General features: G+C 38.8%; 1 protein-coding gene across 1 annotated transcript; it reads right to left on the bottom strand.

Annotated features, from left to right (window-relative positions):
* On the bottom strand, positions 4,495-23,428 carry LOC109711531 (adagio-like protein 1). Its single transcript, XM_020234639.1, has 2 exons — positions 22,854-23,428; positions 4,495-6,610 (listed from the first exon to the last, which is right to left on the bottom strand). The coding sequence occupies exons 1-2, from the start codon at positions 23,129-23,131 to the stop codon at positions 5,005-5,007; spliced, it is 1,884 nt and encodes a 627-aa protein (XP_020090228.1). The 5' UTR covers positions 23,132-23,428; the 3' UTR covers positions 4,495-5,004.

Genomic DNA, 23,687 nt, shown 5'->3' with positions numbered 1-23,687 from the left:
GAGATTTCATTTCAATTATGTATCAAACATTATAGTATAGTGACGAATTTCAAGTCCTATATCAACCACAAAAGCACACAACTATACTAATTCTATAATAACATATAGAACATAGGGGAGCTTCACTTGCTCTGGTTAGGTCAAACCCACCTATTACTAGACTCAAATTCAGTCCACAAGAGTCCCGAAATCAGCTCCACTAGGCCTCAACCCTGCTAAAACAAAGCACGAAGATCGCATCAATACTACAACCGAAATGTCCAATTTCGGCATAATTCGCACTTAGTACAAAGTAATAGCTTGAATCCCTATTTTGGGCTAGTTTAATACCTCAAGTTAAGCCTCCAAGAGCCCTCANTCCAATTTCGGCATAATTCGCACTTAGTACAAAGTAATAGCTTGAATCCCTATTTTGGGCTAGTTTAATACCTCAAGTTAAGCCTCCAAGAGCCCTCACAAGTCAGCTAAAGATGATCCAAGGCTTGATCGCACTCTCGCTGCAAACAACATCAAAACGGCATCAATATGCTTGTATACAAGCTATTATGGCTGAATTCTTGCGAAATTAGTTTTCCAACTGAAATTCCTGCTTACCTCAGGTTAGAACACTTTTTAAACCAGTCCCCAAGGTCACCAATTAAACTCAATTTAATTCGGAAACCTGCTGCGAACAACGATCCCAAAATCAGCCCTTTCATCGTCGAATTCGTGCCCAAACAATGAATAAAAGTAGTTTACCTTCTTAGATCATAAACTCAGTCCCAACTGAGCTAAGCTATAATATCCGACCCTGTTACAGCAGCAAAACCTCTTTTCTCTTAGCTGGAACAATAAAAATCCAAAATCAACAAACTAATCGACTAATAGAACCTCGATTACGGAATAATTGAGTCGATTACCTTCTCAAGCTTCCAACCAGTAAACTACCGGTTCAGAGCTGCGAAAAGCCTTCCAAAACACTCTCTCGTACGTCCACGTAAGCTCTGCAACACTCGCAAACAGTGAAGAACAAGCGAGGCGACGAAAACGAGCTAAATCTCTGATTTCTATGTAGAGAGAGAAAAACCCTAGAGAGAGAAAGTGGAGAAGGTGGAAGAAGCATGCTCTGAGCTCCAGCAACCTCCACTAAGTACCTGAGTCGAGCTGGGGTCAAGAAGATAAGCATAAGGCGTGAAATTACCAAATTAACCCTGCTGCCACGTTTCTGCCACTGTGTACCGGTACACAATGATGGCTGTACCGGTACACAATGCAGAAAAAATGCTGATTTCTCCAGATCAATGCACTTTCTTGCTTTTGGCCATCCAATCACTCTCTAACTTGTACAAAAACTTGTCCAAGTCCTTAGAGTATGTAGGGTAGATCCACATATCATTCCTCACACTCGAACTTCGCAATTTGCTCAAGTTCAGTGTATTACAGTTAAACACCGTGAACCATTCACCGTGTTTAAACACGATGAATGGTTCACCGTGTCTAAACACGGTGAATAGTTCACCGTGTCCAACTACACTATAGTAAGTCCTTCGACTTGCACTGAAGGAAGTCCAACTGCACATAAGTCCAGACGTCTAGGTAATACACGAGACACGGTGAATAGTTCACCGTGTTCAGTCGTGGTGATTGATTCACCGTGTCTAGACACGGTGAATCAATCACCATGTCCTTTTGTAATACACCCTACCTGCCCGAGTTGTCTTCCCCACAACTCTCTCGCTCGATCTCTCTCTCTCTCTCTCTCTCTCTCTCTCTTCCTCTCACTCTCTCTCTCTGGCTGACGCCAACGCCTACGCCGACACCGCTGCCGCCGCCGCCCGAGGTGTTTCCCCACCCTCATTCTCTCTCTAGCCCTGGAAGCCCCCACCTCTCTCTCTCTCTCTTTCTCTGTGGCCCACCCGCCACCGCCAGCGACGCCGGCGCCACCCTCATCCGGCCAAGAACACCTCCCCACCCATCTTGCTCTCTCTAACCCTAGAACATCAATGTCACGACCCGCCGCTGCCAGCCAATTTGGTCGATTCGAACATGTCAAACAGATGCCGAACGGACAGCACCTCCCCTGTACGCCCAAGGCTCAACAACAGAGNTGCAACCCACACCCCTCCTCACAAAGTCCTCTCACTGTGCAACCCAACCACGCCCCTCACAGAGGCATCTAAACCCCTCTCTCTCTCTCTCTCTCTCTCTCTCTCTCTCTCTCTCACTGATTGTTCTCTCTGTCTTTCTCACAGGTCACTCTCTCTGTCATCACCCCCTTCCCTCCTTAGCTCTTAATCGGCATAGTAGTCTTGCCGACCGTGTTCGCAAAATGGTAATTTCATCTCTTACCCTCTCCTTTGCTGTATGTTAGAAATGTGCTATGTCATGAGTGTAATATTTTTGTACATTTTATTATATTACTTTAGAACTCTATATCCGACGAATGTGTTTCTTTCTATATCCATTAGGACGAAAATTTTGTCGAGAACAATAATGTACCACGATATATTGGTGGCCGTAAAGAATTGATTGCGGCCCGACGCGATATCACATTTCGAAAATTTGAGATAGAAATATACCATGTTACTAATTATGATCGAGTGGAAAACCATCTACGCATCACGGTTCGATGTCCAATGGGAGGCGAATGAGAATTAGTTAACGTATCAAGTGACAATGCACTATCTGGCATGATGAGTATTTTTCTGTTCTATAGATGTATAAAATTATTCATGAAGAAACATGTGTCGACTACACACGACTGTCCAAATACCGTTAATTATACGGAAATGCGTCGTAGTAGCAATTATCAAAGGACTTATGTCAATCGCGAATGAGTTCGTATATCAAGGTATAAAGTAATGATCTTTATAAATGTTTTTCGTGATTTCTCAATTAGTTTAGGTGCACGAAATTAATAACTTCGTCTTGTAAGTATTACAGAGAGTTTAGAGTCCCATGTGTGTCAGTTAGTGCATCATTGCCATCTACTATGATGGATCCGTCTCCGTTGGTTGCTCAAAATGAATGGTAGGTGATTGTATGATTTAGTTACATGAAAATTTGACCAATGCGAATAGTTAATCTTAAATATCTTTGCAGGTTTACTATCCCTCATAATTAAAGTAAAGGTCCATCATCTAGTGTTCGTGAATGGACGGATTGGGAAGCGAGAACTACTATCCCTCCTAATCAAAATGAAGGTCCATCATCTAGTGTTTATAAATGGACCGATTGGGAAATGAGAACTTCTATCCCTCGTAATCAAAGTGAAGGTCCGTCATCTAGTATGATTTAGACGTGTCCTGCCAGATATTCTAGGAAGTGGAGTATTAGATGCCCTATCACACGTTGCCGATCAGATGGAAGCAGTTTTGGAGACTTTACCTACGCTTCCACGCACTGTACCTCCACAACCAGCAGACGATGGTGGACCATTGATGTCGGGCCATGCACCAATGTATAGCCCACCAAGACCATCATCACCGATAGAGGAGCCACCTTATGTTATGGACACAGCACAAGCACCAATACCAGAGGATCCACCTCGGCCGGTTGATATTGTTTATCATAGGCGCTGACGACAAATGCAGTCTCTCTATACAGATCATATAATATACCGAAACTTCAGTAGAATATATCGAACTTAAGTCAAATTAATCAAAGTGTGCGAGAGAAATAGTTGGACAAAGTCCATTTGACATTCCAACAATGTTGGAAAGGTTAAAGTTGAGTTCCAAGTGAGTTTAAAGGGTTTTAGCATTGCTCGACGCGAATTGAAGTCGAAACAATGCAAAACTGTAGTTTGGAGCATTGTTAACCGATGAAGTATCAAGGCCGTACCGGTACCAGGCAGTAAACCGAGAACTGGCAACTCTCGGATTTGGTCTCTGCGCGACGGCTTAACTGGCGACTGTCCTGGTAGTACCGGTACCCTGCAGCAACCCGAGAGACAGTAGCTCTCGGGTTGGGCTGTTGAACAGGGGGCGTACCGATGATGCCCTCCCTCGTACCGGTATGCAGGCTGCGAAACAGCAGGTTGAGTCTGCTGCAAATAAAAGAAAATAGAGGGCTTGGTTGCAATTGTAGCAGCTTATAAATATACCCCAACCCTTCCCCTCTTGTTCACAGCAGTGAACACCTCCTCTCTCATTTCTCTCCCTCTCTCTCTCTATGAGCTCTCCCCCAACGTTAAAGAAAGAGATTAAGAGGAAGATTTGGAAGAGATTTGAACTTTTGAAAGATCTAGGGCTCTCCTACAAGGTGGAGCTTGGTGGAGATTTAGACCCATTCACCGTGTTTAGACACGGTGAGCGGTTCACCGTGTTCAACTTAACACATTAGCCCCAGCCCTGCCTGCGTTGCGCTGACGTGACATCTGCGTGGCAGAATCAGAGCTATTTTTGCAAATTAAATTTTAACAGAACTATTTTTAAAATAAAAATTTGCTAAAGGGCTGTTTGCCAAAAAAGCCCTTTTTTAACCAAACAGCCCATATGGTTAGACACATGTTTGTACATAAAATTCTCATGTAACTATTTAACCAAAATCATAAAGAACTCACCCACAACATAAAAATGCACACATCAGATGAGAGATGCATTTTTAGTACTCACTATACAGAACAATCATCTTTCTTCCTACAACATTAATACATACCAGAAGTAGGGAATGCATAGAGTCATATATGCATGCCAGAACGGTACCCTATATCCAGTTCCAACAAATAAGCACAAAGTTAAAGAGTGTTCCTACCCATGGCTGAAGAAAAAAAAAAAAAAGAAAAAAAAAAAAGGAAAAAGAAAAAGAAAAAGAAAAAGAAAGAGCCCCCCAGAAGAGATGCCACAGAGAGTGAAGAGCCTAGAACCTACTGAAGCCTACCAACACTTCTCACTCTAGCCATTTGCAGATAACCAATCATACTTCTTCCATTGGAGATGCTCCATATCTCCACTTACGTCGAGGCATGATAGGCCTTTTGGGACAAACCTCAGGAAAAGGCAGTAAGGTTCAGCCAAATACAACTCAAATTGTCGAGCTTGTGAGAGATAACTCGTGCAGCTCAGTTAACATCCACTCTTCCCCAGTTTGGCCCCCAAGAACTACTGCTCTTGTTCCTCCGACAACACAGGTGCTATGCCCCCAAGCAAACCGGGGCGGCCGACCGGGCACATTTAGTACCCTCCATGTTGGCTTTTCTTCGGTTGGGTCCAGGAGATAGAGCTGCGAAGCAGAGTGAAGGCCTGCCACTGACCCACCAAATATCAAGATTCTACCTCCAGGAAGGCTCACTGCCACATGATCGAGCCGAGGTGGTGGGCCAATCCCCGCAGGATTCCCTGCACCAGGCATTCCACTCCCAGTGATGCACCTCCAACACGGCTCTTCTTCACTTAGATCCATCGTGAAAACATCGCTGGACCGGAGCCGTAGAGGGCCGCTCTTAGCTAAACCACCAAACATCAGTATCTTCCTCCCATCATAAACGGAGAGCGAGTGGCCCAATCGAGAAGGTGGAGTCCATGATGCAGGTATCTCCCTCCATACAGGTTTCTCCATTGTAACATCTAATAGATAAGTATCACTTAGAAGCACACCAGAATCGGCACAGCCGCCAGAAACAACCAACTTGGTTCCATCAAGTGTGCAGGAGCTGTGCCATGATCGAGGTAGAGGAGGCGCAAGCCCTGAGATCTCCCGCCACGTGGGGTGCTGTGCATCTAGATCCAATATAAAAACATCGTTCAGCAAGCCCTGACGTCCGCACCCCCCAAAAACTACCAACCACGAACCATTTAAGCAGGACAATGTGTGCCCCCACCGGCCAGGGGGTGCAGAGCTCACATTCACATGCCTCCACTCGGGTTTGCTGGCATTGAGATCCAACACAAAGGTATCGTTCATCGGTTGCATGTTCACGCCTTCTCCACCAAAGAGAACAACGCGGTTGCCAACAGCGCATGCGCTGAAGTTGCATCGTGATGGCTCAACTGCGCCCCCAACAGTTAGTTTTCGCCATGCTGCAGCTTCAAGGGTGGTTAATTCTCTTGCGAGCCTCCCCCAACCTAACCTTTTCGCTCCCGGCACAGATTCTAAAGCACGAGTAGTCTCGCTACCCCATGCATTCTGACAGACCATCCGCCAGAGGTCCTCATTCTTTGTTAGATGGTAGAGTCTCTTGCACACGGAACCAACGGATGCGATATCTCTAGGAGACAACCTTGATAAGATCTTCTGACAAAGAACTTCATCACTGAGCTGAAAGATGCCACAGAATTCACGGTAAATATGGGCATGGCCTGATGAGATAGGTCGATAGGAATTGTCAAGTGTGAAGCGGGTAGAAGATCGTAAGGATTCCTTCAGCGTAGAGCCAGGCAGTGGTCCCAGATCGACATTTGTGTCAGAAAAGAACTGAATGCCCATGAAATGGGTTATAGTTTCGTCATCACCATATATAGGAATTAGCTGCAGTCGGTTCATCAAGGGAGATCCATCTTTCCTGAAGTTCAACACATCACCCTGGAACTCGATCCCCTCCTCTAGGCACCTCCTTATTTCAGTAACTACTGTGGCATCCACTAGAGGATGTCTTCGCTGTGCAAAGGGTCCTCTACATTGCAAGAAACGACTGAAACAAGGCAGCGCAATGATCATGTTAGTACAGCAAAATACCACATTGACAGGAGATGATTTATAAATGTACCAGCATAAATCAGAAAATTCATTTTCTAAATGATTAGTTTTAAGAAACTGTTGAATAACCAAGTAAATTTGATTTCAGTTTTTCTTCGAGGAAATCAAAGAATGATACATAGATTCAATGCCCGTGAGCCCGTGAACAAAGAACCTGATGAAATATGGACAAAATAAAAAAAAACAGCAAGGTGCGTCTAGAATATTATTCAAATTACAATAATAGTAACAGCAACTAATGGCATGCTAAGACAGCTGTAGTACACCTGGCAATGTAAAACAATGAATTAGCAAAAAAAGTAAATCAACAAGAATGAAGCAGCACAGAGCAATGAAATATGTAGTTCTTAGTCTTGTATATTCTGCTAACTTCACAAGCAATGAAACAGCCATGCACCATGCGCAGAAGTGTTATAGTACTAGCAATTGAAATAACTGCCAAAAAAAACTACCTCCAGGTACTTGCAACATAAATTTACTGTTCAAATGAACAAGTTCAGCAAGCAGGCAAGGCAAGAATAACATGAATTAAGTGCCAGGGGATGACGGTAAATATAGTTCTGCGATAATGAACAACTATATAATTACTCTATGACCCTTGCTGTTTTAGCTAAACTAATCATCAGACGCATGCTATTAACTTTGAACGCCATAAAGATGAAATTATAATAGATCAGCAAGGAGGCATATTCGATGTCCCAAAATATTCCAGAAATATAAAAACTGGTGGAAATCCTACCACCATGCTACCACGGTTCTCAGATATTCACCGTAAAGTATTTGTATATGTCCGCCAATCACCTGATGTTTTCCACTGTATAACATAATAAGGCATCCAAACAGGGCCTAAAAATGCCAATATCACTACTAAAAACAATATAATATATGCATATTCTTATGCTTTGTCTTGAAGCATTACTTCCCCGCAAAATGCATAGAACCAATTCAATAGGTAAATATTTATATGATAAACTGGATATTTAGAAGCCGCAGAAAAGGGAGCAAAGACAAGTGGATTTGCATCCACATCATGTCTTGGCTCACATAGTCAAGTCACTACGACAATATGTTATGTATCATAGTGAGAAACAGTACAGGCATGCATTCTCACTAATACTAGGAGGTATACACAACAAAAAAATGGAGGAACTACTAAGCATGACTAATTTTTATTTGTTTCTTCCTTTGAGTTATGCTTTTTCAGGTTTGCAGGTCTGCTAAAATATTCTCAAGCGTAATCTAAGGTGATAGGGCCAGCCAACAAGGTCTTACAGCCCTAAAGTAAAACCACATAACCATATGCATACGCGGTATGCTGGTGCCAACTACCAAGGGAAGATACCAACTACCAAGGGAAGATAATATTCAGGTTTCCACCAGATGTACAATCTAAACTACAACATGGTTCAGCTCAGAAATTAAAATAATATCAGCAGTTGCCGGTATATAATGTTGCAGTATAAAAAATGAGTATAATTAAAGATACCGAATAACCTATGTTTTGATGTTGCCCATCAAAACTAGATTAAGGTGCTAAAAAAGGCAAATATCATTGTGTGCTAATTCTGAGTTTTCATTACTTGCATATCAAAGTTCATAAAAAGAGTAATATTGTTCTATGTATTCAGGTTGACCTTCCAAAGGATTGAAAGGAAACCTAATATAGCATCTTGAAAGCAGAAGAATATAATGGACGATAAGTGATATTAGAAAATAGGAATGAAATTTAAAGAACAAAATAACATTATAAAAAGCACAACATTGCATGGACCAAGGTGCTGGAACAAGCCCTTGGCTTACTCTGCTCTATCAGTAGTTCATGTCAGATGTAATTAAAACATTAAAATAACAGGAAACAGCAATATGTTAATAAAGAAAAGGAAAGTTGATAAAAGGATCGTAGAACCATAAAAACATGGAACTTTATAATAGAATACTTAGCAGAACTAGGATACGAACTTTCAAGCTAAGGCCAAAAAGCAATAAAGCCCATATAAAACGTATTATAGTGAAGAAGAGAATTAAGGATATATATATATATATATATATGAAGTTCATTACCATGCTGTTTTAAGAACTAATAATATGTGTATCATGCTTAACCCCCATATATTCACCTACAATAAGAAGTACCGAGTAATTCACTATTACACACACAATATACCTCCTACACACTAACTAAACTCCATCTACACAAGGCAGACAAGGGCTAGAATCCGTAGTCATTAACACATGCATGTGGGTGCCTGTGCTGCCGTTTGTTGGAATAAGAGATCAAAGAGCTATGTGAAATGGCCAAAAAAGTTTGTCCTTCACAGAAGGGAGTACCATTTCACCTGGGAGTCCAAAGAGGCACAAAGGCATATGTATTCTAGAAGGATCACAGACATTTCCAGTTTCTTGTGAAGTGATCGCGCAAAATTTTGGTTTATGGGCTGTTTCTGGGAAGTAGTTATTTCCAACTAAATTGTGTTTGATTTAAAGTAACTCGAGAATATTGTCGTAGTGTCGCGTGCTAAGATTAATTTGTGCGAATTGGTCCAAACTAGACTAGCTAATCAAACAGCTAGGTTGAACATCAGATGATGCTAGATAGAACTCTCTTATTTAGTAATTATTTACATGTTTTCCTCACAAAGCGGATCTCATTGATCACAATGTCTGCTGACATATCTTTTGGGATCGTTGTTTCCTTATAATATACACATAAAAGCCAATCCAAATTTTTTTGGGATACTAGCTCTATGAGTTTGGTCCCCAACTTTCCGATTGCTACAATTGGATCTCCTCTTTCAATTTAATAGCAATCTTATCCATTCCAATAGCTCTTCAATCAAAATGGACGGAAATGACCACGTATGTGTTACATAAGAAGTACATAAGTTTATTACGTGACAATTGGCGATTATATTGATATTCCACCCAATTTAATTGAGGAACATAACAGAAAGATTAGGAACTCAAAGCTTATCAGTTTGAAGGTTGAGAACTAAACAGAAACTCCACTTAAGCCATCAATAGCTTCTGCAGTTCAACAACAATAATGATGTAATTTTTGGAAGACCAAATTCATGTTCTCTCTTTTTTAACAAATCTAACAGCTGAAGAACGAAATTTTCTCCTTCAACATAAATCACAATTTTCAAATAGTTATGTAGTTGTGAATATTGATTCATCACATTACTTTTTCTGGTGCAGGTAGTACAATATGATAGACCAGCAGGTGCTCCTCTTTAACTAGGTCAAGATTAGATTTTTCTTTGACGAGATGTCTTCGACTTCAAAATTGCCTTCAAAATATTTCTTTTGCGTAGAAACTAGAAATTCCTGATTAAGGAGGATCAGTCAGGCTTTAAGGTGAGATTCAACTACACTATGCTAATTGATACAAATATCCAGATTTTATAGAGTTGTTTACCTTATGATCCATTAGTGATCTCAAGATGTCTAATAAATTCCTACTTTAAAGCTGGGTACTTGATTGGATAAAAACAAATTTAATCTGTATCCAATAGTAACACAGATGAACAGGAAAGTAAAGCTAATTAAGAGGCAGAGAAAGATGTATTGTCAAGGATTAAATTTATTTACATTATAACTGAAGCAAGAGATGTTGAACTTTTTTGTAATGCTTGCACTTTGAGCGATAGGTTGAAAGAAACCTACTACGAAATCAATTGCCGCAATAAGGTACAGTTATGTTTAAATCAAACATCTTTAGTACAATAGGTAGTAATAGTATGTGAAGTCACAACTCGAAGTAGAAATTGAGATATAAGCAAAGTAAACTCAATTCGTTTTGTTCAATAAAAATTACAAATAAATACTCATCAATACTTAAATAAAAATCCAAATCATAATATATCCAAGATTGATGCATCCTAATTAGGTGAAATAAATAGCATAAATATAGTTCAGGTTTGTATTTGCAGATAGAGGTAATACATTGTTGATTAGCAGTGGATTTTTCTTTCCTGTCAGTAGTAGTGTTAAAAAGAAAAAAAAGAAAAAAAAAGAAAAACAAAAAAAAAAGAGTCTGTACTAGAGTAAATAAAGGAGCCCAAGCAACTAATCTGCCACAAACAATCAAAGCTGGGGTAATAACGAACCTGGCAAGTTCACTTAAAATCTGAGGTCTTGGATAAAATCATTACTCCATTCTATGACTGCTAGACCAATTAAATGACTAGCAAAGAATAGTGTTTCAGCAAAATTCACTAAGGGGCCGTTTGGTTAGATGTAATTATAAATGCAGTATAGTTAGAGATGCATGCAGTTGGAAATACAGCAGTTACAACTACATGAATCCTGTTTGGTTGGATGTAGTAGAAAGCGCTGCAAGTATAAATAATTTGTTTGGTTGAATGCAGTTGAAAAATAATTTTTAAAATTTTATCATTTTATATATATATGATGGTGAGATTACCTCCAATGTAAAAAAGAATAATTTTTGTTTAAAAAATATTGAGGAGGTAAGCATACCTTTTATATAAAGTTACTCTCTCCAACTGCTGCAGTTGGTACTGCGGCCAATTTGGGCGTAGTTCGAACTACTGCATTTGGGCCTCCTCCTACAGTTCTTACTGCAGCAAGTTCCTACTGCAGCAGTTGAAATTAAATACATCAAACCAAACACCGAATTTGCATTTACATGCAGTTGCAACTGCAGTGTAGTTGCAACTACATGCAACCTAAGTGTAGTTGCCCCTAAGTGTGTATCAAAGCAAAATGCTCTTTGAGACAGTAAAGACCATCACCTTACTTGGATTAAACCATATACTACATAAAAGACCCTGTGCAACAGAAATCACCTTACATGGATTAAAACAAATACTATATAAAGTAATCTTGCAACTGAAATAGCAAGTGCTCGCACACTCAAGATTCCCACATAAAAGAAACTTCGACATTTCAGGTCATGATACTAATTGCGGTCCAGTAAGAGTCTCGAATTTTCGCTAACAAGTTCAGCTAAAATATAATGTCTTGTATAAAATCATTACTCCATCCTAAGACCTTTAGATCAATAAAATAACCAGCACAAAATAGTGTTTCAGAAAAATTCATTAAACATGCATTGAAGCAAAATGCTCCTTTGGTGCAGCAATGGCCATCACCTTACATGGATTAAAGCAAACACTACATAAAGGAGTTTGCAACCAAAATAGCAAGTGCTTACACACTCAAGATCCACATAAAAGCAGCTTTGAAATTTCAGGGCGCAATACTAGGTACAGTCCAAAGAGGATGTATGTCCGAACTCCGAAGTGAAAAATTTTCAGAATGATACCAACTTTTCATGCATGACCAACAAGTTGAAGGCTAAGCAGCTCAATATTTCCACAAGTCCTTGTGAGTGGACAAACCATCAAAGGCGTGCATCAGAAGATATACTCACCAAGCTTAGTGACAGTGGAAATGGACAAGCTAGCACAATAATACATGTGAAAGACAAACTACCACCTGATCCTAAGTACTGGTATAAAACCATGAATAGACAACAGCATCATGATCTAAGCTGACATTCTCCTCAAGCCCAATCCAGTAAATTTCATTGCCTCAGAATCTTATACTCTAGCACCAAATAGACTGCTATGTCTACCAAATCCAGTTAAAAAATTGGTTAATTATACAGGTGGTGACTGAGTAACATCAAATTATGCAATTTAAGATGGTTTACAAATCAATCTAGCTGACCTCAACCAAACTCCTTTGTCAAACCAAAGGTTGTAAATAGCAAATAGTAGGCACATAGCATTTGGGGGGTATCAAAGCAGATAGCGGATGGCAAGCACTATAGTGACCGCTATGAATCTATAGCGGGATTCATAATAAATTATTTAAATGCTAATATTTCTAGCTGCATTTGTATTTAAACATGACAGAAATAACATATTAGTTCCAATTATAGAAGTATAACACTCCCCATTCTCTACATTTATATTCCAACTAGTGTTTCTACTAAGCATAGTGATCCCTCATAGCCAGGGTGTCCTTAATGGCAATAGAGAAACTTGTGATGTTGCCATGTTGCTTTTCTCCCCACACAAATAAAATCTCATTTGTTTCTCATAAGAAACATGATTGCATAGTTCCTCCTGTACCCAACAAATACTTTATTTCTTCTATTAGGACAATTTTTTAAGATTTTAGTGATTTTAGGACTTAACTGACCTATTGAATCTTAAAAAATTGAGGTGTAAAATGGACCCACTTTTTGTCCCATTATAGCGGCCACTATGGGTGCCATATCTGTCGCTATGATTTCAGTTCACTATATTATGTTTTGAATAGCATAACGCAGCATTTACTCATTAAAACAGCTATATGTGCCAAAGCAGCCGCTATTTAGAACACTAGTCAAACCTAATCACATTAAATGACTTATCCCTTGTCAATATGACATGAGGATATTGGATAAAGAAGACAAGTGTTTATCTTGCAAATTCAAACTGACAAAAGCCGAGTGAATTCCATTCAACTAACATTCAATAAAATCTACATTGGAGCACTTCAGATAGCATGCCACTCATATAGTTTGTTCAAGGTATATCTAAGGTTTAATCAAGACCAGATGGCAAATAAGTTTCAATTAAATGTTTAAGTTAGAATAACATAGGTCATTTTCACAAGTGTTCTTATCTTGCAAATTCAAACTGGCAAAAGCAGAGTGAATTCCATTCAACTAACATTCAATAAATCTACATTGGAGCACTTCAGATAGCATGCCACTCATATAGTTTGTTCAAGGAATATCTAAGCTTTAATCAAGACCAGATGGCAAGTAAGTTTCATTAAATGTTTAAGTTAGAATAATATAGGTCATTTTCACAAAAATATAAAGCTTANGTGTTCTTTTTTCTCTCTTTGAAATAATTGAAGGTACTATTTCTAAATAAGGTACTTGATTATATTAGGAAAAAGTATGTGGTGACTGAGATAAGTTAGAATAATATAGGTCATTTTCACAAAAATATAAAGCTTACCATAGCCTATCCTACTTATCTGATAACTTATCTCAGTCACCACATACTTTTTCCTAATATAATCAAGTACCTTATTTAGAAATAGTACCTTCAATTATTTCAAAGAGAGAAAAAAGAACACTGACTCCCTCCCTCTTGCTTTCACTTTGACTAAGCCTCTACTCTTTTTCTCTATTGAATCCTTAGTTTTTAATACTTTTACATCTACCCTTATAAATATTCAATAATCCAAAAGCGGTATTCAATCCATGTGGTTACCACTGCATAGCGCATATGTGAACTAGCTATTAAAACGTTTAAAAAATATATACAGGTATTAAAAATATATATAAATACTTCCTAACATAACTAAATAACTAAAGTAGCAAATCAGCATTTATAAATTGAAATAACTAATTTCAAGGAGAGGATCTCATATGCACACATGTATCACTAAACTAATGATTAGTAATTTACTGTTAATTATTAAATAGAGAAATAAATAGTATTTCAAAGCGAAATCATAAAAAATGTCTAACAAAATTACTATTTTAAAAATTGGTATACAAACTTTTATGAAGAATAATAATATTTTTTCAATAATTATCATCCACATCATTTAACAAGCCAACACTGCATTTCAATCCCACCTTAAAAAAAAAAATTTACTGCATATGCAGCCGCATATGTGGCCTCTTGCTGCATATGTGGTCAAACTGCATACCACACCGCATGTTACATATGTGACGCGGTTTATGGTTTGAACTGCATATGTTTGAACTGCATATGCAGCTGCATAGACCGCTTTTTGAAACATTGTAATTAATATAAGAATCTAGAGGAAAAGTCATTTAGAGATTGAGAAGAGCTCCCCCTATGGCCCTAAAACATAAAAAATAATTAAAAAAAAAAAACTTCTCTTCCCACAATGCATGATCCTTGGTCTTTAGCAACCTCGCTTTTCGTTCAAAGGTCCACAGTTGAGTTGCTCACCATTCTTAGAAACTATAAGATAAGTCATCACCCTCCCTAGCAATGATTGAATCCTTAGTTTTTGATTCAAAAACTATCTGATCATCCAACTTTAGGGCTCAGATTTTAAAGCTTATTTGCCTTCAAAATTCTAACATTTATAGAACTTATTTGCCATGTAACGCTTACATTTAACTAATTGTGTTACATTCTTTCTTCTGATCTGTGGGTTTCGTTTGGGTTATTTTTCTAGATTTCTTTTAGATCCTACATATTTTGGACTTTCATAGATTAATTATAAAGTTAGCATATTTGAAATTGGGGCTTTTTTTGTAAATAGCCCCCCGAGCAATTTTTATTTTAAAAATAACCCTATCAAAATTAAAATTGCAAAAATGGCCATGTCCCTGCCACGCAGGCGCCACGTCAGCGCCACACGGGCAGGACTGGGGCCAGGGTATTAAGTTGAACACGATGAATCATTCACCGTGTCTAAACACGGTGAATGGTTCACCGTGTTTAGTACGTATTTTTTGTAGATTGAAAAGTGGAATAAGGAGTAGGGATGTCAATAGATATGGATATCCGAAATATTATCCGAATCCAAACCCGAATAAATTATATATATATACGTAATTTATTTTTGTTTATTTATACAATATATAAAATATTTAATAATTTTTATTCCTTAGATCTTCATCCAACGGTATAGATTTTNGTATATATATATAATTTATTCAGGTTTGAATTCGGATAATATTTCGGATATCCATACCTATTGACATCCCTATTCCTTATTCCTCTTTTCAATATATAAAAAATACGTACTAAACACGGTGAACCATTCACCGTGTTTGAACACGGTAAATGGTTCACCGTATTCAACTTAACACATGGGCCCGGCCCTGCCCGCGTGGCACTGACGTGGCGCCTGCATGGCAGGCCCAGGGCTATTTTTGCAAATTAAATTTTGACATGGCTATTTTTAAAATAAAAATTTGCCAGGGGTCTAAATGCAAAAAAAGCCCTTGAAATTGTCTATATATCATGGTTTATGAGTTACAGCTGATTTCTGTACACCAGTGATGAAACTACATCAATCGACCGCCGAACAAAAGAAATAGCATTTGAATACAAAAAGTGCAACGTGAGAACATCCTTGTAGAATCCTTATGAGTCCCAAGATCTAAACCATCCTTCGTGCTCCCTAATCCTCACTAGTGTAGAATGTTTCAACCAAGAGTGCATCCCCTAAATATAAGTCAAAAAATTATCTCTGAGAATCAAGCATGTCGTTTGACTTAAGCAACCTATTCTAATTAGACAAGAAATTATGATACTGCCCTCAGTGAGACCAATTTGAGAGCTTGATCCTCTGTGTAATTTGTAAACCAATATCATGGTTTTTAACATGATCTACATACTCAAGTTCATAAACTTCTAGTCAACCACAAACTCTCCACAATACCTACATGCTTTAAGGGAAACCTCATGCAATTTTCCAATCTAAGGTCCACCTTCTATAAGCCAATATCAAAGTATGATTTTCATACTCAAGTTCATAAACTGCCAATCAACCACAAGCTCTCTGCAATACCTACATGCTTTTGGGGAAATCGTATGTGATTTCCCACTCCGAGCTTCAAGTTCTTTGGCAATTGTGTATACATATGTTGTGGACAAAAATTTGGTAAAACTATTCCCAAACCAGCTTGGTTTGGAGACTTTGTTGATGCGCGCCACGTGGTAAGCGACATCCATCTAAAGCTTTCCAAATTTCTCCCCGGGAATGGGTCAGAACGTATGGATATCCCCTCAACTATGGGTTGTTTTGAAATAGACCCATTTCTTTCTTTCTTTCTTTTTTGAGATTAGTTGAGTTGATACTTTAAGTCAATACTTCTATCAATCTCAATGACATTATTAATAATCAACAATTAATGATCTAATTTATTTTACTACAAATTGATTAAAGTTATTAAATTTAGTAAAATCACCGATGAAATTCCTAATTTTAACTAAAATTACTTAATTCTTAAGAACTCAAAAGTTAGGATGGTCCCTTGTGGTTTAGCGAAAAGGGTGAACTTCACTTTCCTTCCTTGTAATTTAGCGCATTTTTTTACTTTGCCGCCTCATGGTCTAAAACATAGTACACTTATACCCTTTTATTGTATTTTCATTTCATCGTCGGAACTTGTTGGTGAATAGGATAACAAAGTGATATATTTAGGAAAGCACAAAACCACAAAGTACAAATTACAGAATAATAAAATGATATATTTTACTGTCATGTGGTTTGTATATCTACCATTTTGCAACCTTGTTTAGCTGTGTATTTAATTGAAGTACAACATGTTGAACTACAGGTGACAAAGTGAAAATGTGCCAAACCACAAGGAGGTAGATTGAATTTCTTTTTTTTTTCCTTCTTTTGAGCAGAAGTCCAAAACTAGGTTGAACATCCTAATTTTCTTTCTGGGTACATTATAGCCTGCTTCTTGGTAAAAGGACTTTTTTCGAAAATAACCCTGTGAAATTTTGTATTTGCCAAACTAATCCTGTGAAATTTTTATTTGTGAAACTAACCCTCCTCTCGCCACGTGGGCGCCACATTAGGGATTCCTCAAAAAGACGGTGAATCGTTCACCGTCTTTGATATTTGTTGTGAAGGCGGTGAATAGTTCACCATCTTCATAAGGCGGTGAACCATTCACCGTCTTTAGTACAAATCCCTACTCTGCGCAAATCTTTCCAAGTCCATAATATAGTGTCCTTGATAAGACAGTGAATCGTTCCCCGTCTTCTCGAGGGCACAGAAACGGCGGACTTGAGAGGGCGGAAAGGGGAAAGAGCGGAAAGGAAAATTTTGCACTAAAGGCGGTGAACCATTCACCGCTTTTACAACAAAAATTACAAAAACGATGAACGATTCACCGTCTTTCTGAGGAATCCCTGACGTGGCGCCCACGTGGCGAAAGGAGGGTTAGTTTCACAAATAAAAATTTCACAGGGTTAGTTTGGGAAATACGAAATTTTACAGGATTATTTTCGAAAAAAATCCTGGTAAAAAGAAAAGGTATGATCCCCTCAACTATAACCATTCTAATTTTTTTTAATTTCAGTTTTATAGTTACCAGTTAATTAAGTTACAGTTATTAGTTCAAGGAGCTAAGACTTTGCTAGATGGAAGCAATCGATGAATCCTAAGTTAAATAATTTTGCTAAATTTCATCGCTCGATTTGCTATTACTAGCTAATTAATCTATTTTAATTCGCTATGGAATATTTTAAATTGTTAAATTTGATAAAAATTCTCCTGATTTGGTAAAATTCTCAATTTATTTTACTAAAATCGCCCAATTCTAAAAAAAATAATAATTAAAGTTGACGAATCTCAATTAAACAAACTTATAGTTCAATGGGCTATTTCAAAATGACCGATAGTTTAGGAGGTCTCCATGGATTCTTACCTCCCTCCGTACACCTTTAGATGCGCGTCACTTGCCACGCAGCACGCATCCACACTATCCCACACCAAGCTAGTTTGGAGGCAATGTCCACCAAATTTGAACTTATATATTATAGAACAATTGTTATATTTTATCCGACTAATTTGCATATGGTTTATTTGGCCTTTGGAACTCCTTTAGGACATCCAACTCTTAGTAGGCATCAAGGATTAATGTAGTACTTGAAGCCACTCTATTAGGAAATATTCCATAGGTACCAAGTCCCGATGATGGAAGAGCTAGCAAGCTCAATTTTAGAAAGAAGTTTGGTGTCTCAAATGTTGGCAAGAAACATCTTTTTTTGTTTCTCCAACAAAATCAGTTAATTTTCCTTTCTCTAATAAATGCTGGTAAGGAACATCTTTTTTGTTTCCCCTTCCTTTCTCTAATAACACTAGTTTTAATCCAACAGACTTTTCAATAAACTAAAGAACGGAAGTTATAGCATACTTTAGCATCCAAGCTATAGCATGCTCGGCTCTGATGCCCCAATCAATACCCCAACAAAATAGGGTGACATTAAATACAGCTATATACAATTTACTTGTAAATAAATAATGTTCACCTCACTCATCAGCCATTAGATTATAAGCTTACAATGAATAACAAAGCATAAACACATAAGTTAGAAATCATCTACATGTAAGGGTTTAAAAGGACCGTATACACACGTATGCTAATATGTTGACGACATAACTAAGTTGACAATATTAATGTCAATAACAAAGGAACCTCATGTATAGTCAATATCACTCTAACAAGTCCGTATGCATCAATCATTTATTTATGTACACACTAAAGAAGAGAATTGGCGCAAGGCATATGATATATCTATATCATACCTTGATTTCTCGCAGGACACAAAATTAACCCAACTATTAACGATTCCATTAATCAAGTGTACCTTATTTAGCATCAATGGGCCCTTAAACACTTGAAGTTAGAAAATAAGGAACATTTAGAGAAAAAAATTGTAAGTTTCATCCATCATGACCACAAAGTTTTGTACAACTCCCAACATATTCTCAAATTTCACGATGCAATAGTAGGGAAAGATGCTGACCTTTTAAATAGCCCACGTACAACTTCTAACTAAACATACACATGCTAATTCTGCCTCTAAACAAATAAAATTTTAGCTAGAAATCATCAATGGGCAAACCTTATAGAACAGAAAGTAGGATATCTCCAGCTAATAGTGTTGTAATATACCGAATCTCCGAGTACGAGGCAACTTTGATCAAATTGATCAAAGTGAAGCGTGAGTATGATCCGGGTTGTCCCCGAGCTACTTGGGTGGCGTGGGGATGGTTATCAGTGTGTTTCAGAAGTGTTTAGAAGTGTTCGGTGCGAATTGGGCGCGGAAAATAAACCTCGGAACACTGCTGCTGTTGAAATTGCAGAATTTGCATTGAGTACCGGTACCAACTCAGGGGAGTACCGGTACCCAGCCCCGAAAATGGACTGAATTGTAAAAAGAATTACAGCTTTTGTGGGGGGTTTAAGTGCAATTGTTTGAGCTTATCTTAAACCCCAAGCCCTCCACCAGCTTCCTACGTATAGGAGCTACCTCTCCCTTCCTCCTTTTCATTTCTTTCTCCTTCTCTCTCTAAAACCTATGGTGGGTGGATTTTGAAGGAAAAGTTGTGGAGTTGGTTGGTGTTTTGGGCTGTGAGGGAGCTTAAGAGCAAGGAAAATCTGGTGATGTAAAGAAACCTGAGGTAAAGATTATGCTGTCTCTTTGTTAGGGTTTATGGTATTTACCCAAGAAAGGGTTGAGCTTGGGATTTCTTGGTTGCTAGAGCTTATTTTGCCATGGAAACCTAGAAAAAGCTATATGTTGAGTGTCATATGTGCACTCTTGGGTTAGATATGAAATTTGTAGGAATATGAATATGACATGAGTTTGATCTCTTGTATTCCTAAATGAAGGAAAGTTCGACGCGTTGGGAAGCTCGAAGCGGCGTTCCGACGAGCCTACGGCAAGCTAGCTAGGAAAAACCTCATTTTGGTTTCGTTAGCTGTGGGTCGAAAAGAATAGACGTTTAAAAATTCCGAGGCATTAGTTCTCGCATTCCGGCATCCCTACGAGGTGGGTGGTGCTATCCGAAATCTTCGAATCTCTCGTTATGTCTATATCGCCTTGTTGAGCATATATGTATATGAATAATATTGTATTCATGCATTATAGGGTAAATGTCATTATGTAGCTATGAAATGAGCAATTGAATATCTGCCAATGTAAAGTACATGTGGACAATAGAATATGGACATAGAAACTCTATGAATGTGTGAACTTGTAGTGGACTATGACAATAGTAAACTTGGTGGCATCGTGACTAGAGGAATTGGTTAGCATCTAGAAAACTAGATAAAAATGGTTACATGGTATCCTCGAAGTCGAGGATTGAATCGTACTCACAAGTAGTCCAATGCTCGAGGTAGGTCGCTCCACCTTGGGCGGTGAGCTCCGGAGTTGTCATCAACTGGGTTGGTAGTGGAATTCTCCCCAGTAGACGTCCCGTCGGGTTGTAGCGGAATCCTCCCCGACAAAAGGGATTTGGTTGGTGAGTTGTAGTTAACCAAATGGTTAACCAAATTGATTGGATAATGGTATTAGTAGCATGCATGCATAAATTTCATAAGTTATATGTTGTTCTTTCCAGCTTTGTACAGGCATTGTAGTAGATATAGTTGGTTACTATCTATTATCTTTTATTGCCTACATATGCCTAATTAGACGTAGTGGGTGAGTCGACGGGATCGGCGGCCGAACCCACTGGGAACTTTTAGTAGTTCTCATACCACTAACCATGCAGATCCTAGCGCGAGCGGAGCGGTCGAGAATCGTGGTAAGAGCATTGCACCCTAGCTAGTGGACTCCCGAGTATAGCTGTGTACCCTTTTTGGTTTCATCTTGTATATATATGCTGAAAGGAAACATGTAGAGAACATAGTGTAAATGAACATGTAATATCTTGTAAATGAATGTAATAAGTTATCAAGCTTTGTATTTTGTTTAAACTTTTCAAGATACAATGAATGTATGTTTAGTTAGTTACTTTCACTTGTGCTTGTTGCTTGCCCTCGTGCAAGCCATATATACTGAAATTTTATCCTGGGTTAATTCTTTATACATGTAAATGTGATAATTGAGCCTTGGGCGGACAGGGGAGGTGCTGTCCGTTCGGCGTCTGTGTACGTGCCCGAACCGACTAAATTGGCGGTAACGGGATGTGACAAGTGCTACCAAGCTTCTCGGGTTAGAAGGCATAATGACTTACTAATCATTTCTTATAAGGAACGTTAATCCTGTCAAATGCCAAATAATCAAGAATTCAAGACGTTTTCTAATCCGCTTTATGCTCTTCCAACCCAAGTTGCACGTTGACAATCTCGCCATTTTGAAAGTAAAATATAGAGCTCTCTCCAAATGATACATAGTGGTGCAACAAATCGTTCTTAGGAGCCATTTGGTTCAACGTTTGTAAAATTCCGAGAACGTTGTATATTTTATATTTGGAATGGCAAATTTGTTACTAACTTACCAAGCCACTTGGTTGGGAGGTTATTACGAACTGGTATATTCTTATTACTAAACTACTAATGATTCCCATCAAGCATGGAAATAAGAATACCTCCTAACTCATGACAATCTAGTATTCCTACCACCTAGCGATCTACAATGATTCCATTACTTCACCAACACCTTTTACAACTACCCAACTTTGAGTTGAATGGTAATGATTTGAATATTTGCAAAAGAAAAATATGCAGGAATACCGGAATATTACAAACCGTGAACCACACGGGCCCTTAATGTCAGCCAACTCCAACCCATCTCAACTTTCTAAAACACATTGATTTCATCCAAAATTCCAATCTAAATCTTAGAAAGGTAAGACCAAAATGGACCCTAGAGCCCCATTTTCTTCTTCTCTAGATCCTCCATTGGAAGGATAGAAAGATAACATAAACATAATTGAATTGCCACAAATAAATATAACTAGCCTGGAAAAAGGAACTAAGACTGCAAATTAACCTAAAGAAGAACAATGACTCAAAGCTTATGCCAAATATTCTACAAGTTGCCATCACACAGCATTAATTACAGCTATAAATATCTAGAGCATATAATTTTAGAGATAAATACAAAATACACCTCCTCTACAGTAGCTTGTTTACTTCTTATCTCGTTAATCCCTCTTCTACTGGAATAATCTCTCCACATACTAATGAATATCCCAAATGTTACAGATGTCTATTTACCTCAAATAGTTACAGCTGAATGAAGTTTCTAAGGGTTGCTTGGCCTTGCCATAGGGTGTAACGAAGTTTGAGGAGGTATTGTCAAAGTAGTTTGGAGAAGCATTATGTAAAATGCTCCCAACAGCTTCATTCAGCAGCATAATCCGAAGCACCAGAAATTTATGTTCGTCAAATGCTCTACTAATGGACACAAAAGACGCCATGTTGGATTATTACACTGCATAGGACAACCTCGCAACTACCATCAAAATTATGATAATTCCCTACATCACAACCTTTCCACAGTTATTTGGTTCGTTCATTAGGAGCGTGCGTGACCCTAATCACGACCTCGACCCAAAAACTGTTAGGGAAAAAGACTTGCTGAGCAAGAGAAATACCAGAAGCTCGAAAACCCACCAACATCTTCCCATGTTACGACACTATGGAAAATCAGGATGAAATAAGAAGAGCAACTAACCAGTTTCTCCCGAGCACCTCCTCGGCGCGGTACCCTGTAGCCTCCTCGAACCCTCTATTGACATAAATAATGGGAAAATCCGGCTCCAGCGAATCCGTGACCACCAGCCCACACGATGCCGCCGAGCGCAGCATCCCCTCAACGGCTAACGAGAAAAATCCCCCGTCGCCACCGCCGCCGCCGCCCCTAAGCACGAACCCCTGTTCTTCGTCTTCCTCCTCCTCCTCCTCCCCTCCTTCCCCACCGCTCGGTACGTCCGATTCGCTGTCCCACTCCATGGCCGCAGCAAAACCCTAGATCTCGCCCTTTTTCTTCACCCCATCGGCACCCCAAGAAGCAGGAGAGACGAAGAAGGAAGCCGAGAAAAGCGAGAGAGCCGACGTGCGCAAGAGAAAAGGGGTATTAGCTAGGGTCTGGAGGTAGGGTTAAGGGTTTTAAGTAGGGGAGAGAGAAGAAGAAGAAGGAAGAGGAAGGCGGTCAGGGATTTGGGGGATATTGGAGGGAGGAGGGAGAGAGTTACGTCGAGGAAGAAGAGAAGGGAAGGGAAGGGAAGGTAAGGAGTGGTCGGAGAGAGGTGTGGAGGAAAATTAGCCACAAAGCGACCTAAAAAGACCGAAATACCGTGGATGAGCCGCGGTCCGTTTCATACCCTTTTTGTTCGGTCCGAACCGAATCACTGAACGAGTTTATTGAAGGCGGTGAAGGAAAATGCTCGCAAGAGTGCAACGCATAAAAGCGTTTGCTTTTTTATCTTAGATTACTTAAAAAATAAATAAATAAATAAATACCGAACGTCCCTAGAGTAAGTGGCAAAGGAGTTGGTAGTTAGTATTC

This window comes from Ananas comosus, linkage group 6, assembly GCF_001540865.1.
Source record: "Ananas comosus cultivar F153 linkage group 6, ASM154086v1, whole genome shotgun sequence".
Taxonomy (NCBI): domain Eukaryota; kingdom Viridiplantae; phylum Streptophyta; class Magnoliopsida; order Poales; family Bromeliaceae; genus Ananas; species Ananas comosus.
Note: the sequence above shows the minus strand (reverse complement) of the source record. Positions and strands in the feature narration are given on the sequence as shown.

Coding starts and splice junctions, on each gene's coding strand:
- LOC109711531 (XM_020234639.1), bottom strand. CDS start 23,131: ATGGAGTGGGACAGCGAATCGGACGTACCGAGCGGTGGGGAAGGAGGG. Junction 6,611..22,853: donor GAGGTGCTCGGGAGAAACTG/GTTAGTTGCTCT, acceptor GCCTTGTTTCAG/TCGTTTCTTGCAATGTAGAG.